The 27,073-nt window shown below is 37.7% G+C and overlaps 1 protein-coding gene and 2 long non-coding RNA genes across 9 annotated transcripts in view; 1 reads left to right on the top strand and 2 right to left on the bottom strand.

Annotated features, from left to right (window-relative positions):
• The first annotated feature begins 496 nt into the window (after positions 1-496).
• LOC139959569 (uncharacterized) lies at positions 497-23,681 on the top strand. Of its 2 annotated transcripts, none has more exons than XM_071957290.1 (7): positions 497-636; positions 1,928-2,029; positions 10,859-10,983; positions 16,654-16,719; positions 17,999-18,054; positions 18,091-18,504; positions 20,046-23,681. In XM_071957290.1, exons 2-7 carry the CDS (start codon positions 1,978-1,980, stop codon positions 20,152-20,154), a joined length of 822 nt encoding a protein of 273 aa, XP_071813391.1. In that variant the 5' UTR covers positions 497-636; positions 1,928-1,977; the 3' UTR covers positions 20,155-23,681. The 2 variants fall into 2 exon arrangements, with proteins under 2 accessions (XP_071813391.1, XP_071813390.1); XM_071957289.1 differs by having other exon boundaries at positions 17,999-18,504; positions 20,046-20,155; positions 21,616-23,681.
• On the bottom strand, positions 2,712-9,355 carry LOC139959576 (uncharacterized). Its single transcript, XR_011790175.1, has 2 exons — positions 8,947-9,355; positions 2,712-8,464 (listed from the first exon to the last, which is right to left on the bottom strand). It is a non-coding gene; the product is annotated as an uncharacterized lncRNA (long non-coding RNA).
• Positions 20,793-27,073, bottom strand: part of LOC139959574 (uncharacterized) — a 12,585-nt gene continuing 6,304 nt past the window's right edge. For all 6 annotated transcript variants that reach the window (XR_011790173.1, XR_011790168.1, XR_011790170.1 and 3 more), the window contains one exon: positions 20,793-26,605. This is a non-coding gene — a long non-coding RNA (uncharacterized lncRNA). The remainder of the gene's footprint in view (positions 26,606-27,073) is intronic.

The following is a 27,073-nucleotide window of genomic DNA, read 5'->3' as shown; positions in this document are numbered from 1 at the left end:
GGATTGGAGCGGTAAGATTAATTTGCTGGCAGCCTGGAGTGAGAGAATTTCATGGTTTACTTGGTGATGGCAACTGTTAGAAGACTTAAATATGAAGATGAAAAATTAAAGTTGATCATTTAAAGGAGATTCCAAACATTGCCAGATCTTGCCGTATTTTATGAGCTAAACAAACTTCGTAGAACTCAAAGTGATACAAACTGTGGACACTATCTTTCATCACGAAAAGATAATATGACTACTTTTATTTCAGGAGAAGCCCCAAGAGTACCCGCCCCAGCAAGGGTACCCTCTCCAACCAGGGTACCCGCCTCAACCAGGGTACCCACCTCAACCAGGGTACCCGACTCAGCAACCAGACCCTGCTCAACAACAGCGGAACCCTCCTACGGAACAGCCATGTTATCCTGCTGGGCCTCCCCCTGGGACAGAGCCACCCCATCATGGCTATGCAGCCTATCCCCCACAACAGGCAGGTCCTCAGAGCACTGTTTATTCGATCCCAGTAAAGCGGTATCGAGACAAACCTGCCGAAGGCCAGTGTCCCAACTGTCACAGCAATGTTAAAAGTAAAATTACCCGAGAGAGTGGTTGGTTGGTAGTTCTTCTGACGCTGAAGATAGCTCTCTTTATGCAGTAAGTGTTTCTTGAGCATTCAGTTGTTGGGTAATGTTTGCCCATTTGGAATAAGTAATGTAATATGAGTGGTGTGGGTATGAGGTTGTGGGGGAGGGGGTTTAAAAGGGAATTTTGCAGTTGCATCTTTTAGAGTTACTCTAGTCTATACTGTAACTTAATATGGAGGTAGGATAGAGACCCCTAATTTCGTGCAGTTAGGCTAGACTAAATTATAGGTGTAGGCTTTACACTGTATGTGTGTATTACATGAAAACGGGTCGCGCGAAAATAGGGGAACGCAGTATACTACACCCAGTGGAACAATTAGTTGTTTCATTTAGCATCTGGAGGTCGGTGCGCGAACTACAAAATATGCTAGCCGCAATGAAGGTTCATCAATTGAGAGACACTTTTCCAAATGATAAATCTGGTATGAGCTACTGTCACTTTTGGTGCTGTAGTTAGATTATTGGGGGTGTTTCCCATGACCTGATTAATCGAGTAATTGGAGGGGGGATGGGATTGAGTATCATATCGACTTGGTAAGATGCTACGAAAGAAAATGTTAGAGTTTGGTTGCAGAGTGTTCCTTTTTTCTTTTTCTCGTCTTGTTTAAGTTCCAATAAAATAACCCTGACTGTAATAAAAGAACAGTGCTTGAACATATTTCCTCCAAATTCTCCTTGTTAATCTAAATTGCTAGAAAAAATGGAAATTAGCTCTGTTAAGAATCATGTTCAGTTAGAAGAAATTTGTGTAATACATTAGATGACATAAGGAAAAAAGGGTACTTGTTTAAGGACAATTTTTTTTGTTTAGTTTGTTTGTGGATTTAGCCACCATTTCAGACCATTGGTGGTATCATATTGTTTTCGACCTTTGAGTAAATCAGATTCCCACGTTTACAACACTCCTCTCTAACCCGTCTCCCATATATAATGCACTTCTCTCTACCCAGCTTACGGTTTTGGTAACCATCTTGCACTGCAACGCCCTCGACCTCTCCAGGTTGTGACCCTCCATCTCACTGAATTTAATCAGCCTGGGTAGATGGAAAACATAGCTTTGTCCATGAAGAGCTACTGCACTAGAGTAATGTAAATCCCTGACCTCAAATGGAAGAGGTGGAACGCTCGCACCGGATACATCGCTGTAGTCAAAGTAACTAAATATTGTAGGATAAATATTACACACATTGACTGCCTACAATGTTGCTACAATATAATCATAAATTTATTCAGTGGTTCGTACCATTACGAAACATCACCAGCACAATAAACGTGCAATGAATATTCATTTTTTTTGACAGGCTTTGGTGTGGGTGTTGTCTGATACCAATCTGCAGCGCTGACTGCAAGGATGTCCGCCACATTTGTCCTGTCTGCTCCTACCAGCTGGCATACTACAGAAGGTTGTAAAGTCTGTTTCTTCGTTCCTTTTAACACTTTTAACCTATGTATCTGTATCCTTCAGTGTTCCGTTAAGCAAATATACCTTTATCTAGTTGACTGAAGTTTTCCCCATTCTAATTAGTTTTAAGTGATAAAATGTTTGCAAATGATGTATAGAATACAGCCTTTTGATATGTGTATAAATTCAATAATCTGAGTCATGGCTACTTTTCGTAACTAATAAATATAAAATTAGGATAACTTGTATAACCTGCAAGGTTATGATGCTTATAGCTTTTAAAAACCTAATATTTTCAGATAGCCAGTTTATTCTGAGGTTTTGAAAGACAATAATAACCCACAGGCAGAAAAGTGTTTTTTTTTTCAAAGCGGCTGTAAAATGCGCAGACCATTTGAATGTATACATGCTTATTCTCATGGTTTTCTTCGAAGGTGTTGGAGCTTTAAAAATGGTTAAACGAGCAGTTCTGGTGGTTTTCGTATCAATTTGATGTCATTGAAGACAAGGATTAGCATTTTATTCTCTTGATTGAAGCCCTGAAGCTAAAATAATCTTCCCAAGTTTTTCAAGATCTTAAAATTAAATTTTGTAAAGTATTCCTGCCCCTGTTATATGATTGATATATTTATTTATCAGGTTTGGAATGTTTTTGCAACTATGGAAGTGTACATTTATTTTAAAAGGTGTGTATATGTTTTCCTGATAATCATTGTTTTATGTATATATTTTGCAATATGTTAAACTATGTGTAAATTTTATCGTAGGATTTTATTCTAGCGAATTTATATGGAATTCGCTGATGTGCCTGCGGTCTCATGTTTAATATGCAAGTAGTTCTTAACTCAAATTATTTTTGAAGGATAAACAAGGGTTATAGCAAATGTTTGAGTTAACGACCTCCAGTACTTCAATTGGCTGTTCGCAAGCAGCGCGTCAGCAGGCTAAATCTCTTGCACAATTTGTTGTTCCGTAAACTCACACAGTAATGACTGCTGGACGTGAAGTCTTAGATAAATGGTTTTTCAAACATCATGGCCATGTACTTTTTAAGATCAAGGATGGTATCAGCCCGCTTCAGTGAATCTTTGCTTCAAACCAAAGGGCTGTTGCAATCGCCCGCCTCTGTGAAGAAGTAAGAAAGGGTATCACCAATGGCCAATTTCTAACGCAGACCGTCTTGGTACATGCAGTGTCAATTACCGTAGCCTCAACGGCTTCAGCCATACAATTTCATTTTGATTGTTCTCATCATTTTGGGCAACAGTGTATGTAGTCAGATCCTCTGCGTGTGTCAGTGGGTCAGTTTGACTTTTCAACACTCACAGTAATGTTGCCTGGTTGTTTTTGTGGGGACGATCTTTGGCTCAGTGAAAAGATTGCACACTTTGTTTGCTTCCATACTGATTTAAGGGATTGGTACCAGGAATACAGTCATGTGAATAGCAGTATGTTACCCAAATCTAGGTCTATTTCTTCCTGGCCAGTTCCTATGTTGTTGGTACTCTGAGACAAGAAGCTCAATTAACTTTTATTTAATTGGCCTAATGTTAAGCATATCTATGTTAGTCCTGTTGGATCTGGCAAAAGAGGGGTAGCTCATGTCTAGGCCTAAGCTAACCCCTGTTTGTTTTTCTTAGTTTTGATGCCACAAAATTGTTCTAAGGGCGGACTTCATCATCTCAAATTTGATTTCATTGCATGCGGTAAGTGCAATTGGGCGATCCTTTGTTTCAAGTTGGCCTTTCCGAGCAATTTTAATGCCAAAACAGTATCAGGATATTTCATATCATGCTTTTCCATTTTTGTGGTATAGTAGTTGAAATTGAGCAATGTAGTCGGGAATTGGAACGGGCTCACCCTCGTGGTATGCGTCAGAGTCCTTTAGGCTTTGTAAGCTCTGTCAATGGAATCTTTCTTACCACTCTGAGTTTTCTAGTAGCTGCTCAACACCACTGTCGGAATTAAGGTTTTCCTGAAAAAGAAAAGTTTGATATTGAAGAAACCTGATATCTCTGCATAATCTTTAGAAGCCCTCGATTCTAAAGTTCATCCTAAGTCACAGAATAGTTTGAGGACATGTGCGACAACTGCATTGTTTGCTGAGAGCATCATTTAGTGAGAGGCTTTCCACTGGTCTGTTTTCTAGCCAGTGATGGAATTACAAGGAAAATGTTTGAAGGAATATGTCATGATCCCTTCCTTTCCTTTGTACCCCCTTCAACCCAATATCTCTCTTAAGGAAGTGCACAGTACTGTTAAACCTATGCCCACCCAGTCCCCTCCCCCTCAAACCCACAGTTCACATTTCTGATCTGATCTGATCAGTATCTGACCTAGATTTGGAAGAGTTCATACGGGTGACATATGGTTATATGATGCAACCGGATGTTCTGCCCAGTTGATATCAATGATTCTAATCAACTGAACATAACACCCATTTGAGAACTTCTTTTGTTACTATAGTGCACATGTATGATCTTGTATGATCTTTCAAATAACAAGATTTTTCATTTTTTAAACGTCTTGCAAATTTATTGTTTATTACTTGGTGATGATGATTATAAGTACCTGTTGTATGAAAATTCGTCAAAGTAAAACCGTTTCGAAATTGGTACAGTCACTTTGCCGTATGTTAGGCCTCAGTATTTGATAATTGTCATGTAAGGTACAGTACCAAATTGTAAACCAGTTCTGATCCCATCATGCACTTTTGTACTGCAGAAAATTTAACAATGTCTTTAAAATTAAAATGTTTTTACTTCAGATTATACAATATAGAGAATAGAGGAGACAAGGACTTTATATGACAGAGCAGGACGAGTCAAGAATGATATTATGTCACTTTTATATCCTCTGTGATGAGACAGGTTGAATATGCAGGCATATGAGCTGTGAATTTGTTTTAGGTGAAACCTGGTTACCATGGCGACCTCATCATGGTATATTTGCATACAATTAGATGCCCTCTTAGTTTGTCGAGCTGAGAGATTCATCTTCTAGATTCATCTTGGCCACACATTATTAACAGTCTGATCTAATCCGGAAATTTGTCTCACAAATTGAAAGGTGATATAGCATTTTAAGCTTGTCCCATTTTCAAGTGTTTGTTTTGTTTAATTGCATGGTTGTATGTTTAAAGGTCTAAAGTAATAGTCGACAGTTTGGACAGAGTATATACATATAATACAAAGTTGGGGACACACACAGTTACCACATATAAAACCATAACAAATTTTTCGAAGTACTTTTTGATCAGTTGTGACGAAACCAACACGAAAGACAGCTTTTAAGCATTGCTTTTACTTTTACGGCTACACATTCTAGAGGCTGATTTTGTTTATTTTTATATTCTTCATAACTGAACATAACGCATGTCCCAAAAATTTATATATTTGTGTGTAAAACCAGAAAAGGAACCCTAACTTATTTATATACAAGTGACAGAAAAGAATATGGTTATGAATGGAACAAAGTTCTATCAATGCTCTATTTTGTCTTTACCAAAGTACCTTTTTGCTCTCACTTTTGTGACTACTATATAAATGAGCACTTACATTCTTAATTTCAATGTTATAGGAGGTAAATGAATAAATTATGTTTGGATACCATTTCTTTGCTTGGATTCTGATGTTTTTAATGAAGATTTCCAATGGTAATATAAATTTAATCATATAAAAGGAATGTAATCTTATTCTCCAAACGTACTGCATATTTTCTAATTCTAATGACGTACTGCCTATATTCTAATTCTACCATCGTACTGCATATTTGTGACTCATTCTCCAAACGAACTACATATTTTCTAATTCTCATGACGTACTGCATATTTGTGACTAATTCTCCTAACGTACTGCATATTTGTGACTTATTTTCAAACGTACTGCATATTTTCTAATTCTAATGAAGTACTGCATATTTGTGATTAATTCTCCAAACGTACTGCATATTTTCTAATTCTCATTACGTACTGCATATTTTTGACTAATTCTCCTAACGTACTGCATATTTTCTTATTCTCCTGACGTACTGCATATTTGTTGCTAATTCTCCTGACGTACTGCCTATAATCTAATTCTACTATCTTACTGCATATTTTCTAATCCTAATGACGTACTGCATATTTGTGACTAATTCTACTAACGTTTTGCATATTTTCTAATTCTACTAACGTACTGTATATTTGTGACTTATTCTCCAAACGTACTGCATATTTTCTAATTCTCATTACGTACTGCATATTTTTGACTAATTCTTCTAACGTATTGCATATTTTCTACTTCTCCTGACGTACTACATATTTTCTAATTCTACTAGCGTACTGCATATTTTCTGACTAACCTGACGTAGTACATATTTTCTTATTCTACGAAAGTACTGCATATGTTATAATTCTCCTAACGTACTGCATATTTTCTGACTAATTCTCCTAACGTAGTGCATAGTTTCTGACCTACCTGACGTTATGTATATTTCTGACTAATTCTACATCCTGTAACGCCAATATTCTTTCTGGTGCTGGATTATCTAATCAGCAATATGGGGAAGTGCCTGGTGGCCATCATGAATATTTCTAAACAAAGGAATACCAACTTTCTCTTTTCAGGTCATACTTGCAAACCTAGGTTGTGGAGGCGGGGAGGGGGCTTGTGTCAAAGAAAGATTACTTTCAGTGCCTTAACGCCCTGAAGAGAGTTTATCTAGCACTGAACATTGACATTTCCCCTAGCAATGATACAACAACAGAGATGGAAGCAAAAAAAGGAAATACTGATATTGACATAATTCTAACGGTTAATCTGAGAAAATTTACATTTACAGCCCCAAATGAAGAAAATTAGACGGATCTGACAGATATCACTCTTAAGTTGGAATAGTCATTATAACAAATCCTTCAATGAATTTAAGCATATTATCTTCTAAATCTGTGGGGCATATTATACTAAACGTGCAGATTATGGCTTTCCAGTCACATAATGAAAGGAAATAGTGCAAGTTTGATTTACCTGAGTACAAGTGAGAGGGAATCATGTAATATGTTTAAATTAAACAAACAAAACAAACAAAATACAGTCTCGGCCTTTTAATAAAACTCGAAACTGATTGGCTGCTTCCAGATTGGTCAGCACTGCTACACAATGTCAGAGCTTCTTAGATGCTTTTCCTCCTTACAAATATGGTCGTCGTGAAAAAGCCCTTGCCATTGTACAGAAAGGTCATCCGAGCAGATACATTAAAAGCAATTCCACCATTCACAAGTTTCACCATTGACCTTCAAGTTTCACCATTCACAAATGACAAAAGCGATTTGAAACTTGTTATCTGTTTCCTGAACATCAAAGTTCCCATAGATCAAGGAAATATCTACATTAGAAATTATACAAAATAAATGAAAACCTGGTAACTACTTTGCAAGTTAATTCAGCAAGTTGAAAAGTTAACTGTGAGTTTGAACATAAAACCTGCACAAGAACTATTGATTGTTATGATCAAAGGATTTTTTCAGTCCATCTAACATGCCGCAAACTTTGTACGCAAATGCACGGTAAACGGCCATAGGTTCAGGATCTCGACCAATGAACACAAAGTCCTTGCAGGTGCAGTTGGTCCTTTGTATTTTTGGAACTTCGGAAGAGGGTGCAGCCTTCTCTAAATTCTGAAAATGCCTCTGTAAACGCCCCTACATAATATTTGAGATTTACGTATGTATGCCATTTATATCACCGCAAGAAAGCTTTGATAACCAAACAACGTTTAACTACATGGAAATCTTATTTGCAACTAACAATACCATCTTGGTGAATATTCTTCACAAATCACTGCTTTTACTTGAATATTGATTTTTTCAGAACAAAAGATCATCCATGATTAATAAGGGTAAAAGTCCTAATTGGTTGACCAAGCAGAGTCACCCAATTGATTTTTATGAGGATTGAAAGTAGTTCCTCAATTGTTGCATGCGCAAAGTTCAAGAGCATATTTTACACGGCGGCAGATGCTTTGGTCTGTTTCAATGACATGTAAAATACATCGTACAGCTAACCTTTGTTGATACCTAGAGGTGAACGCATCGTTCGTTGTCTATGCATCTAATTGGTGAATTGTTGCAGCATATTTTCCTTGTTGATAAAGTGTGTAGTTTCATTCACAAGCTGCATGAATTCATTCAGATTGTTGCACCAAGCATTAAGGACCTCGTTGGGATCTCTGTGTGCTGTGAAGTGAATGATACCGGCTAGACGGTACAAGTACCGTCTTCTTGACTACCAAGTTTGAAAGAAGAAACTATTCAGCTTCAGAGAACAAATTAAAAGACTTTTCAGGCTAAATCTCTTGTTATTAAGACGAAATAATATTACTTCCAGATTTATTTCACCAGTTCAACCATCCCCTCCATGCTGATCCTGGTGTAATACTTGGCAATTACTCGAATATTCTGAAAAAATCAAAACATTGACAGGGGCTCTAGAAATTCTCATCTAGGATTTTTTTTTGGAAGGGGGGCTTGAGTGGGGGGGGGGGGGTCGTTACACAACTTCTTTCCTGACACTGAGTCACTTTTTCACATTTGAAATCAATTTACAAGGGGCCGGGCTAATAGGTATCAAGTTAATCAGCAAATTAGTTCATGTGAACTATTGCTGGTCTTCTTGCAGTAAATGTTTGCAAAGAAAGTAGGCATTCAAAAACATGTGACGGACAAATAAAATGTAAATTAGGTAATGAATATTGATAGATCAAAACGAGCTGATCATAATTGTCCATAACTGCCTTCTTGAGATTCGGTCGAAGGTTACATTGTCAGAAGTAATAACTTGTGTAAAAAATGGAAATATATGCACATGTGGAAGTTGGTCTGGTGACTCAACAAACATGATATTGACAATGTTTGTTATTCCTGCAGTTAAAATAACTTACATGTTCTACTACTTATTCTAAAATCTGCCCGTCGCTTCTTTCCCTTTTCCGAATGAGAAAGCACACCGGTAACTAGGTTGCCCTCGCCGACCCATCCTTCCGTTCTATTTTATAAATGTTACAGACTTGCTGCTATCTCATCAATTCTTCAAGAGATCACTGGAAAAGACTCTGAGAAAAGACAAATTTACAAGGAAACACACGTTTGCAGTTTTCGTGAGCCGGAAACGATAGCTTTGAGTGATATCATTAATTGCATGGTTACATACTCCATATAGACTAAAAGTGAAAACCAACACGACTGACAGGTTTCAAGAGGAGACACACAATGAGAGAAAATTTGAAAACAAAATTTGAAATGAAATGAGTCCAGCGTATGTATGATTTATCCCAATAGTTATGTTTCTGTTCTACAGGCATTTCCTTCATCTCCACCCTGGTATTAAATTTCACTTTCCACCTCTCCTTCAAAGCTGGGAGAGGGCGTTGTGGCACAGTGGTTAAGGCAGTGGACTTGTGATCTAAGGATTACAGGTTCGAGTCCTGGCCAGATCATTGCGTTGTGTCCTTGGGCAAGGCACTTTATCTCCATTGCCTCTCTTCACCCAGGTGTATAAATGGGGACTTGCGAGGTAACTTGTAAATATGGTTGCGAACGCCGGTTTTTAGCAGCACCCTATGGGAAGTCTCCATTGGGACACGTGATTGTGGTGCACTGTGGTGCCCCAGGAGAGATTGATTGAATTGCCCACACGTTGGTGTGTAGGTGTGACAAGTTACCAATGACCAGGGTTAAGTTGTAAAGTCGTGTGAGATTGCCTTGGCCTTGCACAAGACTGTAAACCTAAAATAAAAAATAAATGAAATAAAAAAAGCTTGGCCATACTGAGAGTTCTTGACCAGTCGTACTTATTCGCTTCTGCTAGATGAAGCAATGGATTAATGATTTTAACTTGTTCTTGTTGTTCCACGAATTGGTCCAGGCCAAAGTGGTGAGTTAACCTGGGGAAACAACAAAATGCCATCACATTACAAACTAAAACATCAATTTCCAAATAATATTATTCTGCAAGTTTTCCTCACGTCATAATCATTATTAAACAAAACATTGAATGCTTATATTGTCTTCTTCCTCTACTGCAGCACATTTATTGCAAATTTTGATCATATAGGTAAATGCATTCTTCAGTTTGTGGTCGTATAAAATGGTTACCAGTGCAAACTGTTCAACTGGGAAGGTAAACTTTTCACTTTCATCATGAATTAAATATTTCAGAAAATATTTGTTCATCGCATTCATATGCCTCTTTCATTAACATTTTCAACGGTTGTAGTCTTTCACTTGTATACTGAGTACGGGCAACTCATAACGCAATCCGAAATATATATCATGCTAAGTTGAGACTGATTTAAATAAAATGTTCATATAGGTGGGCCCATTTTTTACCATAGTGACTAAGTAACAAATATATAAGGGGTCGGTGATTGGAATAAGGGAAGGGGCCGAGGAAAGATAGGGGAAGAAACAATATGGGGAAGAACGAAGTAAACAAGTCGAGGCACTAGAACTAGTAGGCCTATATTATAAGCTTGGTCTGTATAACAACGTTCCCTTCAGAAATAAAAACAAAAGTACAATCACGTTACCCGCTTGACAATTATGTGCTGCAAAAAACTTTCATTAATCAAAACTTTGACAAATTTACCATGACAAACAAAAACACACAAATTAACATAGGTAAATCTAATTTTCACTGCGACTAACCCTGTCCCAAACAATGATGGACGAATGATGTAACTAACATTGTGCGTGCACCACAGCACGACGTGTTTATGAGGCGTACACACTATACTCATAGCCGGATATTTAGACTCTTGATTATAATGTTCATGCTTTGTTACGTTGTTACAGTATGCAAAGGAAAGCCAGTGAGAGTACTACGTATTACAGCAGAACTGCACGGCCTTCCAAGCAAGTCCAGTGTTGACAGCACAGTCGACGACCGCATTTCTGGTAGACATAGAAGCCTGACAAAGGTAAATCACATTTTGAACGACAACAAACTTGAGTTACTTTTACCTAGGCTAGATCTAATAACAGAAACTCTAACATTAGATGAAGATTAGTTCTCATAACGACAACATCGTTAATTTAGGCAACAACGTCCTCATTTGCTAGAGTAGGCCTAGCTTGGTGTAGAACTGTAGGTGGGCAACTGGTATGTTAGGATCGTGTGCGGTAAATTCCTGATAGAAAGAGCATAAATGTACTTTTAAAGAATTTTGGTGATGACGATATCGCTGATTTTGCTCAATGGTTTAGTTCTATCCATTTGCTATGTGATTTCATCGATGGTTCGACCAGAAGTAGAAAGAATTGTACATTATAAATGCCCCGAGTTAAACTTAAACTGCCGGAGTTAAATAAGGAACAATTTCTCTAACTTCATGCATGCTTTGAAGTTTACTGTATAATTCCACTAAACGAGTGGGACTTACTCCCAAAAAGTGTCTCATAATACTAAATTGAGGTCTTTCGTGGCAGTCTAGGATGTTCATTAAGGATTATTCGATTCAAATAGTGGTTACAGTTTCACTTCTACATCACTTTTCACGAACACGGCAACTTCAGTGTGTGACAGTGCAGCTAATATTTACCATAACGCATTACACGAAGTTATAAGGACACCTGTACGGTACACCTTATTATTACCTGTACGGTACACATTCTTATGCTTTTATTGTCCTACTGTTTGTTCTCTTATTGTTGTACAGTATAGTATCGTTTTATATATCTTACTGTTTTATCTGCAAGCATGTAATTTCCCTATCGGATGCAATAAAGTTTATGTTATCTTATCTTATCACCACCATTACTATAAATGCGAAAACATGTTGTATTCCAATACAATGAGATATAGCATACGCCTAAAGCCTTATCTCCAGATCATTCAAGAAATTCTGTGTCAACATGGACATACTGTAAATAGGCCAAAGTGCGCCTCGGAAATCATTTTCTGCCTATAGTGGGGTCGTGACAAGGGTGTGGGAAGGTATTGTAGTATGAATTATTGAAAGTGGGAGCTGTTTACTAGCAAGTTGATAATTAGACATGTTACAAGCCCAAGGCTCTTTAACTGGCCATTATCATTTAGCTTGTGCATGTGATTCCACACAAACAGGGACATGACCTCCAAAACTCAGAATTGTTTCCTGAACTTGTTTCTTTCTTTAAAGTTATTGATAACAAGCAGTGACCAAGACATCAACATTTTCTTATACAGTTATCATTTCCTCAAAAAGAAAATTCACATTTTCTTTAATCGTGAATTTGAACTAAATTTCAAGCAGTTCAATTTTGGTGGTGCTATGTTTTGCTAACTAAAAACAACTTCCATAAAAGTACAGTAAAATCCATCTGCCTATTACCTTACTATAGAGAAGCACATTGCTGCTACTGCTGCTGCTTACCAAATGAAGTGTAGCTACATTTAAGCTGAAACCAACCACACTTGAAAGGCATCAAAGTACTGATCACAATTAGCATATTTAGAAACATTCATGACATGGGCGTGGAGATGGCAAAATTATTGAACATTGAACAAGTTCTGCATCCTTTGTGAATCTATCAATGAAAAAGGCTGAATTCACTGAGCTTTATGGAAATGTCCAGGATATGAAGAGATTTCAATTTGACAATTAAATATCGTGGAGAGTTGTACAACGGTGTAATGGACCAGGGGAGAGGGAGGAGGGGGGACTGATGATGATCTGGGATCAAAAAGACTGTGCCCATCCAACAGTGACATAGTCAGTTTGAGGAACCATTTAAACTGAAATCATGTCATTTATTGGCTGGTCTTTTGTCCGTAATGTGAGTTACCAATATTTGCAACAGTACCATACTTAGAGGTGAGAACATTTATTGGATGCATTTCTACGGTGATAGGAAGTTATGGATGGGAGTAGCAGCCCACCATGTTGCATAAGTTTTACTTGTCAAGATCTACTAAAGGCTTTTAGCCTACATTCAGAATCCTGCTATGCTATGCTTATCATTGTTAACTTTATTAGGTACAAGCCTAAATTGTTGGCTTTGTTACCACAAAAACTGAAGCAGCAAAACTAACTCATAAGTTATATCAAAGCAGAAAGTCTTTAGTGAGTAAAGACCATGAAGTGTGTAATTATGAGAGGTAGACGACAGTGCTAATTAATTGTATTTAAGGCATTTGTTTATCCATTCTATTGCCCAGGGATGTGCTCACGCTGGGCGGCTGCGCCTGGCAGTTCTGAATGCCGCCCAGCACAAACAGTATTTTAAACTATTCCTTCTGGCAATTTTTTTTTATGTGTAAAAGTAAGTTGGCCTGACGTTTCGATCCTAGCAGGATCTTCTTCAAAGGCTAAATGACAAGAAACAGTAACAGAAGGGACAAAAACACGCACAGAATACAGACAGGTTAATGAGCACGGAGAGAGATTGTAGATGTAAGGGGATTAGTAGACAAGGGATGGAGAGAAGAAAAAAAGAAACAAACAGGGGAAGAGGAGAGGCAGGAGATAAACATTGGAGGGACAAAGAGAGGATTATGTGAAAGGGGTAGGGAATAAACTGGAGAAGGACAAAGACAAAAGGGTGTGGAGAAAAATGGTGGAATAGAGCTATGAGAAGAGGAGTGATGGGGGGGGGGGGACAATGGGAGAAGGAAGGGGGACAGAAGAAAAGTTAGTCATGTCCTTCCTGAATGTTGAGCCAATGAGGTTGAATGGTGCAAAGGCGTTGCATCCATAGCCTCTCTCTGAGGATTCAATCCCCAGTAGGGACATGTCGTTAATGGTTTGGTATGGTTGGGAAGGTCAAAGTGTTCTCCAACTGGGGTCTCAGTCTTAATGGTGTTGACTGTGGATCTGTGACCAAATAACCGCTTCTTGAGTTGAGGGTGGTTTTGGTTTCGCCAACATACTGGATGCCGCAAACTCTACAAGAGATCAGATAGAAGACATTAGTGGTTGTGGAAGTGATGTGACCCTTAGTCTTGTGTGAGTTGCATGCTGTGGCTGGTGATAGAATGGATTCAACAATGTGGTGTCTGCAGATGATGCATCTCGAAGTACGATCACATTTGAAAGTACTTACCATGCTGAATGGGTGTGGGGTTAGAAGTTAGAGGTGGAAAAGCAGCATGCACAAGGATTTTTTTATGATTAATTTAACAAATTACTCCAATACCAAAGTAAGGGTGAAAGCTTGATACAGAAGTTAGCACCTGAATAGGATAAAGAAGATAGCACCATTTGCCATCTGAACATACTGCATTTGCAAAAAATGTTCAATTTTTCCACCACTGTCTGAGAGCCCAACCTCCGCCCCCCCCCCCCCTCATGGCGTGGATCACACTACCACAAACCCGCCCGGCACTCAAATATTCCTGAGCAAATCCCTGATTGCATGAATACTAGGAGCACATCCCTGATTGCATTAATACTAGGAGTACTCCAGGGTGTCGTGCTACTGCCTGCTTGATTCATGCAATAGATTGTTTGTGACCCTAGTCTTTTTTTGCAATTTTGCATCTACAGTATTCAGAGTGTTCATGAACCATGAAATGAGCTTACCTACAGTAGTAGAGCTCTGTGCATTAGACTTTATGTAGGATTTGTCTTGTGGACATGTCCCCATTCAAAGCACTTGTACTGGGAATACTGTACGATGGAAGAATTTGCAGTGTGAATTTCCTGTTTCTATAATGGTTCAAAACTGTCAGTAGAGGTGCTTTGGTGTATGCTTTAAGAGAACAGTATAATGTGACAGCTTTAGAAAATTATCCCAACTGGCTGTTCTACTGGCGAGGTGACTCCCAATTACAGTCAGCAGGCAGAATAGCTACTACCTCGAGGCTGCAGTAACTTTTGGACAAGCGAAGAGCTCCTTAATTTCATAAAACTTCCCTCGGCATGAACATATTGATTACAAGCAGTAGACCACACAAGTTTCCCGTTTGTATCATGAGGGCAAACATACTGTATACTTTTGCTAGGGTCTGGGGACATTCTTAAATACTCAAAATATGGAAAATATTTCATTTACTTTATGATTGGTATCGTAATGTTCGATGATTGTATTCTTCACAGCTTATGCGAACATTATCAAGAAAAGGGGGAAAAACAATAGCATGCCCAAAAAGTCAAGTAGCCTACTAAGCATTCTATACCATGTTCTATGTTTTGTCCATTGATATTTTGTTCGTAGGCATTCCAAGTTTTGCTTTCATTGTTTTGTAAGTCTCGCACTCATAAAATTGTTATATTAGCACTGACGAAAGTGAAAACTATTCTACAATCTATGTGTACAATGTGTGAAAGTGTGGCATCATTGGAATGACAAATTAAAGTGTTCGGTAAGCTTTCGACATTTTATTGTATAATCCATGGACTACTCCAATAATAGGTTAAATTTTCCATATACAGTATGTAGTGCAGGTTGCACTGCACTCGTCACAGAACTAGAAACAGTAAATGCTTTTCTTTTACCACAATTTTTTCAGCTATATTTGAGCATTTCAAACAACGAAGAGAGATAATCTATGCTCTGGCATACACTGCACGATTTCAGAAAACTTCTGGAACCTTCTGTACTTCACAAAAACTTTTAATTTTAGTGTATAGTGTTATTGCTGGATTGCACGGTACTTTAGCTAGTATCGTATAGAGGTTTGAAGATACGGTAACACTAGGTCACATCACCACACAGTATTGATCGCACAAAGACAGAATACATTTGTTTCTTCTGTCGTTTTATATGACATATGTACGAGTAATTAAATTCCCTTTCAGGATTGTCAGTTTCAATAGTGTCAACTTTGAAACTTTGATGTCTGATTTTATCATTTGCAATTCCTGATCTCTCAACTTTTAGAAGTACAGTAGGTATAAATCATATTGTTGACCCGTACATTGAAGGTTTTGTACCGTCTTGCAGGGTATCTATGTTCTAAACGGAAGAGATGCTTGAATTTGAGCAAGTCTTTCAGACCATTACGCTATCTTTATTGCTGCAAATTGACCTCTCTTAAAGGTAAGCTAGGTCCCCCACCCCATACCTTGACAGTTCTGTGAAAGACCTCCGAAATACCACTTTTGGTTAGCAAATTTGATTCTTTTACATTTGTAATACTTCATGAAAATGTGCTCATTTATTAAGATATTAAGCAAAATGTAATAAGAAACTGTCCTTTTCTTTGAAAAATTACAAGTTTATGGTAAAACAAAAAGTTGAAAACAAAATGAAAATCTGGAAGTAGCGATATCTGTACAGATCTCATAGTTGGTCCAATTTGCTGGGCCTATTTTGTGGTGATTTTGCAGTTTTCTCCCTTAAATATTAGTCACATGTCCCATTACCCTTCAAAGTTGTACCTCTCACATCCCTCCCTCCTCCCCCCCCCCCCCCGCCCTGCCCAGATTATCCTTCTCCCGTTGCCTATTCTTCAACCAATACTTTGTGACTTCCCTTCACTTTTTACTATTTTAACTGGGTACGAAGACAAAGTTTTAATGTACAAGGGTTTAATCATTTGAGATAAATACTAGCGAAGATAGATCATGTTGCTTGTTTCCTGGGTAGACTTAGGATAAATCAAAAGACAGATAATTTTATGCATTGTCGTAGAACACATCATTTTGAATTCTTTCTTTTTAAGGAAGGACAGAGCCTTACCAAGTCCAGACGGCATTCGTAGAAAGAAGAGAATTCCCGCAAAAATGTCTGAGGTAAGTATTCAGGTCGAGGTCATGCATATCTTGCAACTCATCCTTCAATTTTCTGCAATGTACCAGCATTGAATTACATTGCAAAAGTCTACTTGTACACAGTACGAAGAAGAATATATACCTTAGATGAAATCCATAACAGCTTTTAACCTTAAACATCAAGAAGAGTCAAAAGTTAACTTTGTTAATATTCCAATGCCAACTTCATGATCTTAACGTTAGCCAAAGGATAAAGCACATAGCCATTCCAGTAACACATGCACAATTGATGGATACTTGTTAAGGAGGCACAAACCCAGCCATCATTGGTGGTATGTGTGGGAAAGATATCTGTCTTGCACAACTTCCACAAACAGCTAATTAAAATCGGGTTCTGTTTTGAGAGCAGACACACAAGAACTGAGAACTCAATCAAGTCAACATATGGCATCATTGGGTCACATGTTCTTCAATTTCTTACCTTTTTTCTCCTTATGTTTATTGCGATGCCCATTTTCTGTAATGGAGATTGGGTTTTGCACATGGGTGAAATCTAATATATTGAACCTCGTAAATCATGACTAATGTTGGCATTAGTTTCAGTTTCAGCACTGATTAACATTTCTACCTTGAAAATATGAAAATAAAAACAAGGAGAAATTAAACCGTTTCAGATCCTAGTGGCAGTATGCCATGATATATTAGCTCCGAGATTTAACTTTTCAACTATGATAATTTCCCAGATAGAGCAAGATATCTCTAAGCTCGTGGGAAGGGGGGTTCTGAGAAGGATCATAAGTCATATAAGCTAAAGATGATGGTTAGGTTTGTACATGTGTTCCCTTTCACACGCAAACGTGCATGCTTTGTATTTTTCATACACATCTATCTTGCATTTTATTCTGCAGTTTTACTACATATTATGTGTCATATATTTGTTTACTGTTACATAGCGTGTTAGAGCACTTTTGTGGATTTTTCGCTTGATAAAGTAAATGATTATTAATATTATATGGTTGTTAAAGATGAATGGAAGGTTTACTGTATGTACAGTAGATTCAGGCTTGGGTCGTTGGGATTGAGCAGTGGGATTAAGTTGCTGGAAGCCTGGAATGAGGGCATGTCATGGTTTACTTGGAAATGGCAACTGTTAGAAGACTTAGATATGATCAATTAAAAGAGGTTCCAAAGATTGACACATCTGGCAGTATTTTATGAGCTAAACAAGCTTTTTAGAACTCAAAAAGTGATACAAAGTGTGGAAACTACATTCTGATGACGATATGACTACTCCTTTCAGGAGAAGCCTCAAGAATACCCGCCACAGCAAGAGTCTCCGCCCCAGCAAGGGTACCCGACTCAACCAGAGTCCCCGCCCCAGCAAGGGTACCCTCCACAACCAGGTTACCCGACTCAACCAGTGTACCCTACTCAACCAGGGTACCCGACTCAACCAGGGTACCCGACTCAACCAGGGTACCCGACTCAACCAGGGTACCCGACTCAACAACCAGACCCTGCTCTACAGCCACCGTACCCTCCTAAGGAACAGCCAGGTTATCCTGTTGGGCCTGGCCCCCCTGGGACAGAGCCATCCCCTCCTGCCTATGGAGCCTATCCCCCACAACAGGCAGGACCTCAGACCGTAGTTGTGAGCACTGTCCATTCGACTGTAGTTAACCAGTTTCGAGACCGCCCTGCTAATGTCCAGTGTCCCAACTGTCATAACAATGTAACAAGTAACATGACCCATGAGAATGGAAATTCGGTCATTCTTATGATCGTGCTGATAGCTTGCCTTTTCCAGTAAGTGTTTCTACCGCATTTGTTTCTTGGGTAATTTGTGGCCCATTTGGAGTATCGTAATATGAGTAGTGTGGGTCAGAGTTTGTGGGGGGGGGGGAGGGTGTAACAGGGGCATTTTTGCAATTGCATCTTTTAAAGGTGGATACCTGCATTCTAACAATTTTTTGTTATAGACACATGAACAAGTGAAAAGATCAACGAATCAAGCAACCGCATTGCAAATGACGAGCAAAACAAATACTCCCCAAAATTTGTGGGTTACTTCTAGTCCATAAAATTACTTAATATGTAGGTAGTATGTAGACCCCTATCTTTCGAGCAGTTAGGGTAAGCTAAATTAGATTTAGGCTTAACACTGTATTTGTGTAATACATGTAAAGGTGTCGCGCGAAAATAGGGGAACGCATTATTCTACTTACAGTAGAATGCACCATCCAGTGGAACACTTAGTTGTTTCATTTAGCATTTGGAGGCGGGCATGCGGGCGAGTTATAAAAATGTTAGGTGCCAAAAATTTTCAACAATTAAGAGACACTTTTCCAAATGATCAATCTGGTTTTAGGTACTGCACCTTTTGGTGCTCTAGTTAGATAATTGGAGGTGTTACACATGACCTGATTAATGTATATCAATTGTATGCTTGGTATTGGATGGAAGGATGTGGGATGGGGAAGGAAGGATGTGGGATGGGGTTGGAGGGGGAATGGGATTGAATATCATATCGAGTTAGATAGATGCGTCGAAGGAAAAATGTTAGTGTTTGGGTGCGGACTGTTTTTTTCTTTTTCTCATCTTGTTAAAGTTCCAAGGAAATAACCCTGACTGTAATAAAAGAACTCCAAGTTCTGAAGCTTCATTTTAGATTTCATTGTTTGAATATGTTACTACCAAATTCTTCTCCTGGTCTGAATTGCTTTAAAGAAGGAAATGAGCTCTGTTTAGAATCATGTTCTCTTAGAAGAAATTTGTGAAATACTGTAAATGAAATTAGGAATAAAAGGGTACTTGTTTAAGGACAATTTTCTTGTTTAATTTGTTTGTGAAGTTTACCACCATGTTAGATCATAAGTATCATCACATTATTTGCGGACCTTTTGATTGAATCAGATCCCCATATTTACATTACTGATCCCTCCTCTCTAACCGTCTCCCATATAAATGCACTCCTTTCTACCCAGCTCACGATTATTGGTAACCATCTTGCACTGCATCGCGCTTGACCTCTCCAGGTTGTGACCCTCCAACCTTCTGAATTTAATGAGCCTGAGTAGATTTAAAAAAAATTATGCTTTGTCCAGGAAGAGCTACTGCACTAGAGTAATGTAAATCCCTAACCTTAAATGGAAGAGGTGGAACGCTCGCACGGGGTACATCGCCTTAGTCAAAGTAACTTAACATGTAGAATAATTACACACAGTGACTCCCTACAATGTTGTTACAATATAATCATAAATTATTTGAGTCAGTGTCTGGTAACATTACGATACATCACCAGCACAATAAAGTGCAGTGAATATTCATTTTGTGTTTTTAATTGACAGGCTATGGTGTGGGTGTTGTCTGATACCACTCTGCATCAAAGAGTTGAAGGATGTCCGACACACTTGTCCAGTCTGCTCCTACCAGCTGGGATTCTTCAAGAGGTTGTAAAGTGCGTTTCATTGTTCCATTGTACACTTTTACCCTATGTGTATATATATTCTGTATCCTTCAGTGTTCCATTTAGCATATAAACCTTTATTTAATTGACGGCATTTGTATCCATTCTTATTAGTTTAAATTGATAAAATGTGCAAACGATGTATAGATTATAGCCTTTTGATATACTAACTAAATAATCTCAATCATAGCTACTTTTCACGCCTAATAATTAAAACTAGAGTATTACTTGTACAACCTTCAAGTTTAGGATGCTTATGACTTTCAAAAAGCTTATTTTTCAGAAAGCCAGTTTATTCTGATGTTCTGAGAGACAATAAGAACTCACAGGCAAGGAAATGATTTTCATAGTTGCTGTAAAATGCAAAGACCATTTGCAAAATGTATGCTTATTCTCGTGTTTTTTTAGAAGGTATATAATTTTGTTTGTTGGATTTTTAAAAATGGTGCAATTCTGGTGGTTTTCGTATCAATTTGATGACATTGAATACAATGATTAGCATTGAACTCTCTTGATTGAACCCCTGAAGCTATAAAAATCTTCCCAACTTTTTTAATGGTCTTAATATTTTTTTTAAGTATTCCTGCCCTTGTAATATTTATAAACATATACTTTTTTTTGGGGGGGGGGAATGTTTTATGTTTATGGAAGTATAAATTGATATAAAGGCATAACATTTTAAAAGGTGTGTATATGTGTTCCTGATAATAATTTTTTTTATATGTATATATTTATGCAATATGTCAAACTATGTGCAAATTTTATGGTAGAATTTTATTCTAGCGAAATTTATCTGGAATCATCTTTTGTGCCTGAGGTCTAATGTTGAATATGCAACTAGTGCTAAACTCACTATGTTTAAAGATAAACAAGGTTTATCAGCAAATTTTGGGTTAACAACCTCCAGTACTTCGATTGGATCATCACTGTTTTCAAGCAGCGCATCATTAGACAAATCTTTCTTACACAAGTTATTGTTTCGTAAACTCACACAGTAATGACTGCTGGATGTGAAGTCTAAGGTTACCGGTTTCCCTAACATCAAAGGCTTGTCCTTCTTCAGATCAAGGATGGTATCAGCCCGTTTTAGTGATTCTTTGCTTAAAAGCAAAGAGATGTTGTAATCGACCGCTTCTGTGGAGATGTTAGAAAGGGTATCACCAATGACAGCTGGGATGATTACGTTATCACTAGACAAAATACATTAAAACTCCATCACCAAATTGGAACTTCCAGGTCGGGAAACATATTTCTCTTCCTCTACAAGTTTGCTTGTGTATTCATTTAGCCAGTTTCTACTGCAGACCGTCTTGGTACATACAGAGTCAATAACCGCAGCCCCAAAGGCTCCAGCCATAAGAATATTAATTTTATTGTTCTCATCATTTTTGGCTGAGTGAACAGATAGATTGGCAGATGGCACATTTTGTTTTTTTCCATATCCATTTCAGAGATTTTTACGAGGTATACTGTCCTGTGAATATCCATCTGTGGCAGGTTTAGTAGTCTAGGTATATTTCGATCTTCCTGGCCAGTACCTTTGCTGTTGGTACTCTGAGACGGAATTAAGCTCTGCTACCATGCAAATTGGTCTTACTTTTTAAAGCTTCCTTACACACGTGAACTCTTTACTAAAAAAAGATGGCACCTTCACAAGATGGCTCTGCACTCCATTGTATGCCAAAAGTGCCAAAAATACAGGTTTACATCTGTACCCCACCCCCCCCCCTACCTTACTCCATCACCACCCAAAAATAAAATATATCTCTGCATAATCATGCTAAGCTTTAGAATCCTTTGTTTTGAAGTTGGTACCTAAGTCACAGAATAGTTTGATGACATGTGCTATAACTGCATTGGTTGCTGAGAGCATCATTTAGTGAGAGGCTTTTCACTAGTCTCTTTTCTAGTCTGTGATGAAATTACAGGGAACATGTTGTAATAGAATAAGTCATTATCCCTTCTGTTCCTTTGGACCCCCTACCACCCCATATATACTTTAAAGGAAGTGCACAGTACTATTGAAAATGTGCCCTCCCCCTCCCCCTCCTACCAACAGTTCACATTTCTGAACTGATCAGTATCTGACCTAGATTTGGAAGAGTTCATACGGGTGACATATGGTTATATGATGGAACCGGATACTCTGCCCAGTTGATATAAATCATACAAATCACCTGAACATAACACCCATTTGAGTAATTGGTTTGTTTCTACAAGTGCACATGTGCCATCTTTCAAATTGCAAGATATGTCATCTTTCAAATGTCTTTCAAATGAATTGTTTGTGCCAGGTTTGAAATCAGGGAAAAGTTAACCCAATCACTTGGTGATGATAATTATATGTACCTAGATTGTTGTATCGAAATTAGTTAAAAGTAAAACCGTTCTGAAATTGGTACAGTAGTCCCTTACTGTATGTAACAGGCCTCAGTATTTGATAATTAAGCTTAGGTAAAGTACCAATTTTAAACCAATATTGTTCCCATCATGCACTTTTGTACTGCACAAACTTTTACAATGTTTTTAAAATTAAAATGTTTTTACTTCAGAGTATAAAATATATAGAGTAGAGGAGACAAGGAGTTTATATGACAGAGCAGGCTGAGTCAAAGAACCATATTATGCCAAAAGCCACCAGTTTTATATCCTCTGTGATGAGACAGGTTGAATATGCAGGCATATGAGCTGTAAATTTGGGTAAGGTTAAACCTGGTTACCATGGCGACCTCATCATGGTATATTTGCATATAATTAGATGCCCTCTTAGCTTGTCGAGCTGAGAATGTCGTCTGCTAGATTCATCTTGGCTGCACATTATTAACAGTCTAGTCTTATCTGGAAAATTTGTCTTACAAATTAAATGGTGATTCAGCATTTTAAACTTGTCTCATTTTCAAGCTTTTTGTTTAATTGTATATTTAATAGTTGACTAAAGTAGAATGGTTGTACGGTAACTTTGCGATGCTAAAAAGAAAAGAATGTTCTTTAAAAGGACGACAGTAAGGACAGAGTAAATAATATAAAGTTGTGGGACACACAAAGTTACCACATATAAAACCATAACAATGTTTCAAAGTACCTTTATAGATCAATTGCGACGAAACTTAACACGAAAGGCAGCTTTTAAGCATTTTGCTTTTACTTATACCATTGCAAATTCTACAGGCTGATTATTTTTATTTTTAATATTCTTCATGACTGAACATATCGCATGTTACATAAATTTGCTATTTTTGTGTAAAGCCAGAAATGGAACCTTAACTTATTTGCAAATGGCAGATAAGAATATGGTTATGAATGGAATTTTTTATTTATCAAAGCTCTATTTATCTATACCTAAGACACTCTTTCACTCACTGACTTTTGTAGTCACTAATTTTTCTTTATGTTACTGCTATGATATTTCAACATTAACTAATCATATAAATGGTCACTTCACATTCTTAATTTCAATGTTTTTTCTCCCTGCTACGGTATAGAAAGGAAAATGAATAAATTATGTTTGGATACTTTATTTTGCATGAGTTTGTAATTTTGATGTTTTTAATAGTAGAGACTTAATCATATTAAAGGAATGTCCATATGGACATGTAATTATGACCTAACCAGCTTTCTGTTGAGGTCAATTTTCTGGCCAATTCTCAATTTTCTGGATAATTCTTCTGACGTACAGCACACTTGTTGACTAATTCCCCTGACGGACTGTAACTCCACTAGTCATGCCGGTGCTGGATTATCTCATCAGCAGATGGTGGAAGTGCCTGGTGGCAACCGTGAATATTTCCAAGCAAGGCATATCAACTTTATCTTTCTGGTTGTACCTGCAAACCTGGGTTGTGGAGGCTGGGGGAGGCGGAGGGGGTGGGGCGGTGAGAAAGAGAGTTAAAATTCATTGCCTTAAAGTAGCATTTTGCGTCCATTTCTATAATTGTTCTCAACCTCACTGATTCCACGATGCCATAACGATATACATAACATATACTAGCTTATCTATGCAAATCTTACTTCAAATGGTGGCATAAAAGTCGAAACAATTTACAACTTTGTTTTTCTCGAAGATATTTTCCGTTGGGATCCAAATAAACCTTGCCCATAAAATGAATATTTAAAAGCTACGAACGTCATTGGCCAATACGTAATACAACACCATGCTTGATTTGTGTAGATTGTCTATGGCAGTTGTACCAGGGAGCTGTTAGAATCCAGCTCGCTGGTTGTACCAAGTTACCAACTTGACGTTTGAAACTATTGTTAGCAACGGCTCATAACTAAATCTGCATCTCTGATTGTTAGATTCAAACTAGTGGGTTGGGGGAACTGTATGCGATGATATAAAATGTGGAATTTGTCGGTAAACAATTTTCTCATTATCTGCAAATGTCCTTAATTACTTGCCAATTAATGCTTTTGGCAAGGAAAAAACTTGGCTAATAATTTAGTTTGCTGTTTTGTGATTGATATATGTAAAAAAAACTTGATGGACTTGTCAAAAAAGTGGAAAACGGCGACAAAACTCAAAATGCTACTTTAAGGCCCTGAAGAGAGTTTATCTGGCACTGGATCCTCAACAAGTTGTGGTCTCATTCTGGCACACCTATACAGCTGGGAATGGATGATCTCATAAAGTGTGGATAACAGTCACGTATGTAAGGGGTGAAGGGGGTGATCTTTATCCAGCCTCAGTCCCCCTCCCCTTCCCACATTGACATTTGAAAAGTTACTCTATTCATGTTACAAAAAGAAAAACGGGAGCAAAAGAAGGAAAACAGACTGGCATGGACATTATACAAATGTTTACTCTGACAAAAATTGACATAATTCTAACGGTTAATCTGAGAAAAAACAAAGATGTTTTTAAATTATCAATTTACATTTACAGCCCCAAATGAAGAAAATGAGACGGATCTGACAGACATCACTCTTAAGTTGGAATAGTCAATATTAAAAATCCTTAAATGAATGTAATCATATTATCTTCTAAATCTGTGGAGCACATTATACTAAACGTGCAGATTATGGCTTTCCAGTCACATTATTCAAGGAAATAGTGCAAGTTTGATTTACCTGAGTACAAGTTAGAGGAAATCATGTAATATGTTTAAATTAAACAAACAAAATTCAGTCTCGGCCTTTTAAAAAACTCGAAAATGATTAGCTGCTTCCAGATTGGTCAGCACACCTACACAATGTTAGAGCTTCTGTGACGCTCTTCCTCCTTACAAAGATGGTCGTCGTGAAAAAGCCCTTGCCATTTGTACAGAAAGGTCATCCGAGCAGATGCATTAAAAGCAATTCCACCATTCACAAGTTTCACCATGGACCATTCAAGTTTCACCATTCACAAGTGACAAAAGCGATTTGAAATTTGTTATCTGTTTTCTGAATATCAAAGTTCCCATAGATCAAGTAAATATTTACATTAGAAATTATACAAAATAAATGAAATTCTGGTAACTATTTTACAAGTTAATTCAGCAAGTTGAAAAGTTAACTGTGAGTCCATCTAACATGCCGCAAACTTTGTACGCAAATGCACCGTAAACGGTCATAGGTTCAGGATCTCGACCAATGAACACAGAGTCCTTGCAGGTGCAGTTGGTCCTTTTTATTATTGGAGCTTCGGCAGAGGGTGCAGCCTTCTCTAAATTCTGAAAATGCCTTTGTAAACGCCCCTACATAATATTTTAGATTTACGTATGTATGCCTTTTATATCACCGCAAGAAAGCTTTGATAACCAAACAACTTTTAACTACATGGAAATCTTATTTGCAACTAACAATACCATCTTGGTGAATATGCTTCACAAATCACTGCGTTTACTTGCATATTGATTTTTTTCAGAACAAAAGATCATCCATGATTAATAAGGGTAAAAGTCCTCATTGATTGACCATGCAGAGTCACCCAATTGATTTTGGTGTGGATTGAAAGTAGTTCCTCAATTGTTGCATGCGCAAAGTTCAAGAGCATATTTTACACGGCGGCAGATGCTTTGGTCTGTTTCAATGACATGTAAAATACATCGTACAGCTAACCTTTGTTGATACCTAGAGGTGAACGCATCGTTCGTTGTCTATGCCTCTAATTAGTGAATTGGTGCAGCATTTCTTCCTTGTTGATAAGGTGTGTGGTTTCATTCACAAGCTGCATGAGTTCATTCAGATTGTTGCACCAAGCAATAAGGACCTCGTTGGGATCTCTGTGTGCTGTGAAGTGAATGATACCGGCTAGACGGTCCACTTTTGCAAGTACCGTCTTCTTGACTACTAAGTTTGAAAGAAACTATTCAGCTTCCATCAAAGAACAAATTAAAGGACTTTTCAGGCTAAATCTCATGTTATTAAGACGAAATAATATTACTTCCATATTTATTTCACCAGTTCAACCATCCCCTCCATGCTGATCCTGGTGTAATACTTGGCAATTACTCGAATATTCTGAAAAAAATCAAAACATTGACAGTGGCTCTAGAAATTCTCATCTAGGAGTTTTTTGGGGGGGCTTGGGTTGGGGGGGGGGGTCGTTACACAACTTCTTTCCTGACACTGAGTCACTTTTTCATATTTGAAATAAATTTACAAGGGGCCGGGCTTATGGGTATCAAGTTAATCAGCAAACTAAATCATGTGAACTATTGCTGGTCTTCTTGCAGTAAATGTTTGCAAAGAAAGTAGGCATTCAAAAACATGTGACAGACAAATAAAATGTAAATTAGGTAATGAATATTGATAGATTAAAACGAGCTGATCATAATTGTCCATAATTGCCTTCTTGGGATTCGGCCGAAGGTTACATTGTCAAAAGTAATAACTTGTGTAAAAAAGGGAAATAGATGCACATGTGGAAGTTGGTCTGGTGACTCAACAAACATGATATTGACAATGTTTGTTATTCCTGCAGTTAAA

The sequence above is a fragment of the Apostichopus japonicus genome, chromosome 19, assembly GCF_037975245.1.
Source record: "Apostichopus japonicus isolate 1M-3 chromosome 19, ASM3797524v1, whole genome shotgun sequence".
Lineage (NCBI taxonomy): Eukaryota > Metazoa > Echinodermata > Holothuroidea > Aspidochirotida > Stichopodidae > Apostichopus > Apostichopus japonicus.
This window is presented reverse-complemented; position numbering and strand designations above follow the sequence as displayed.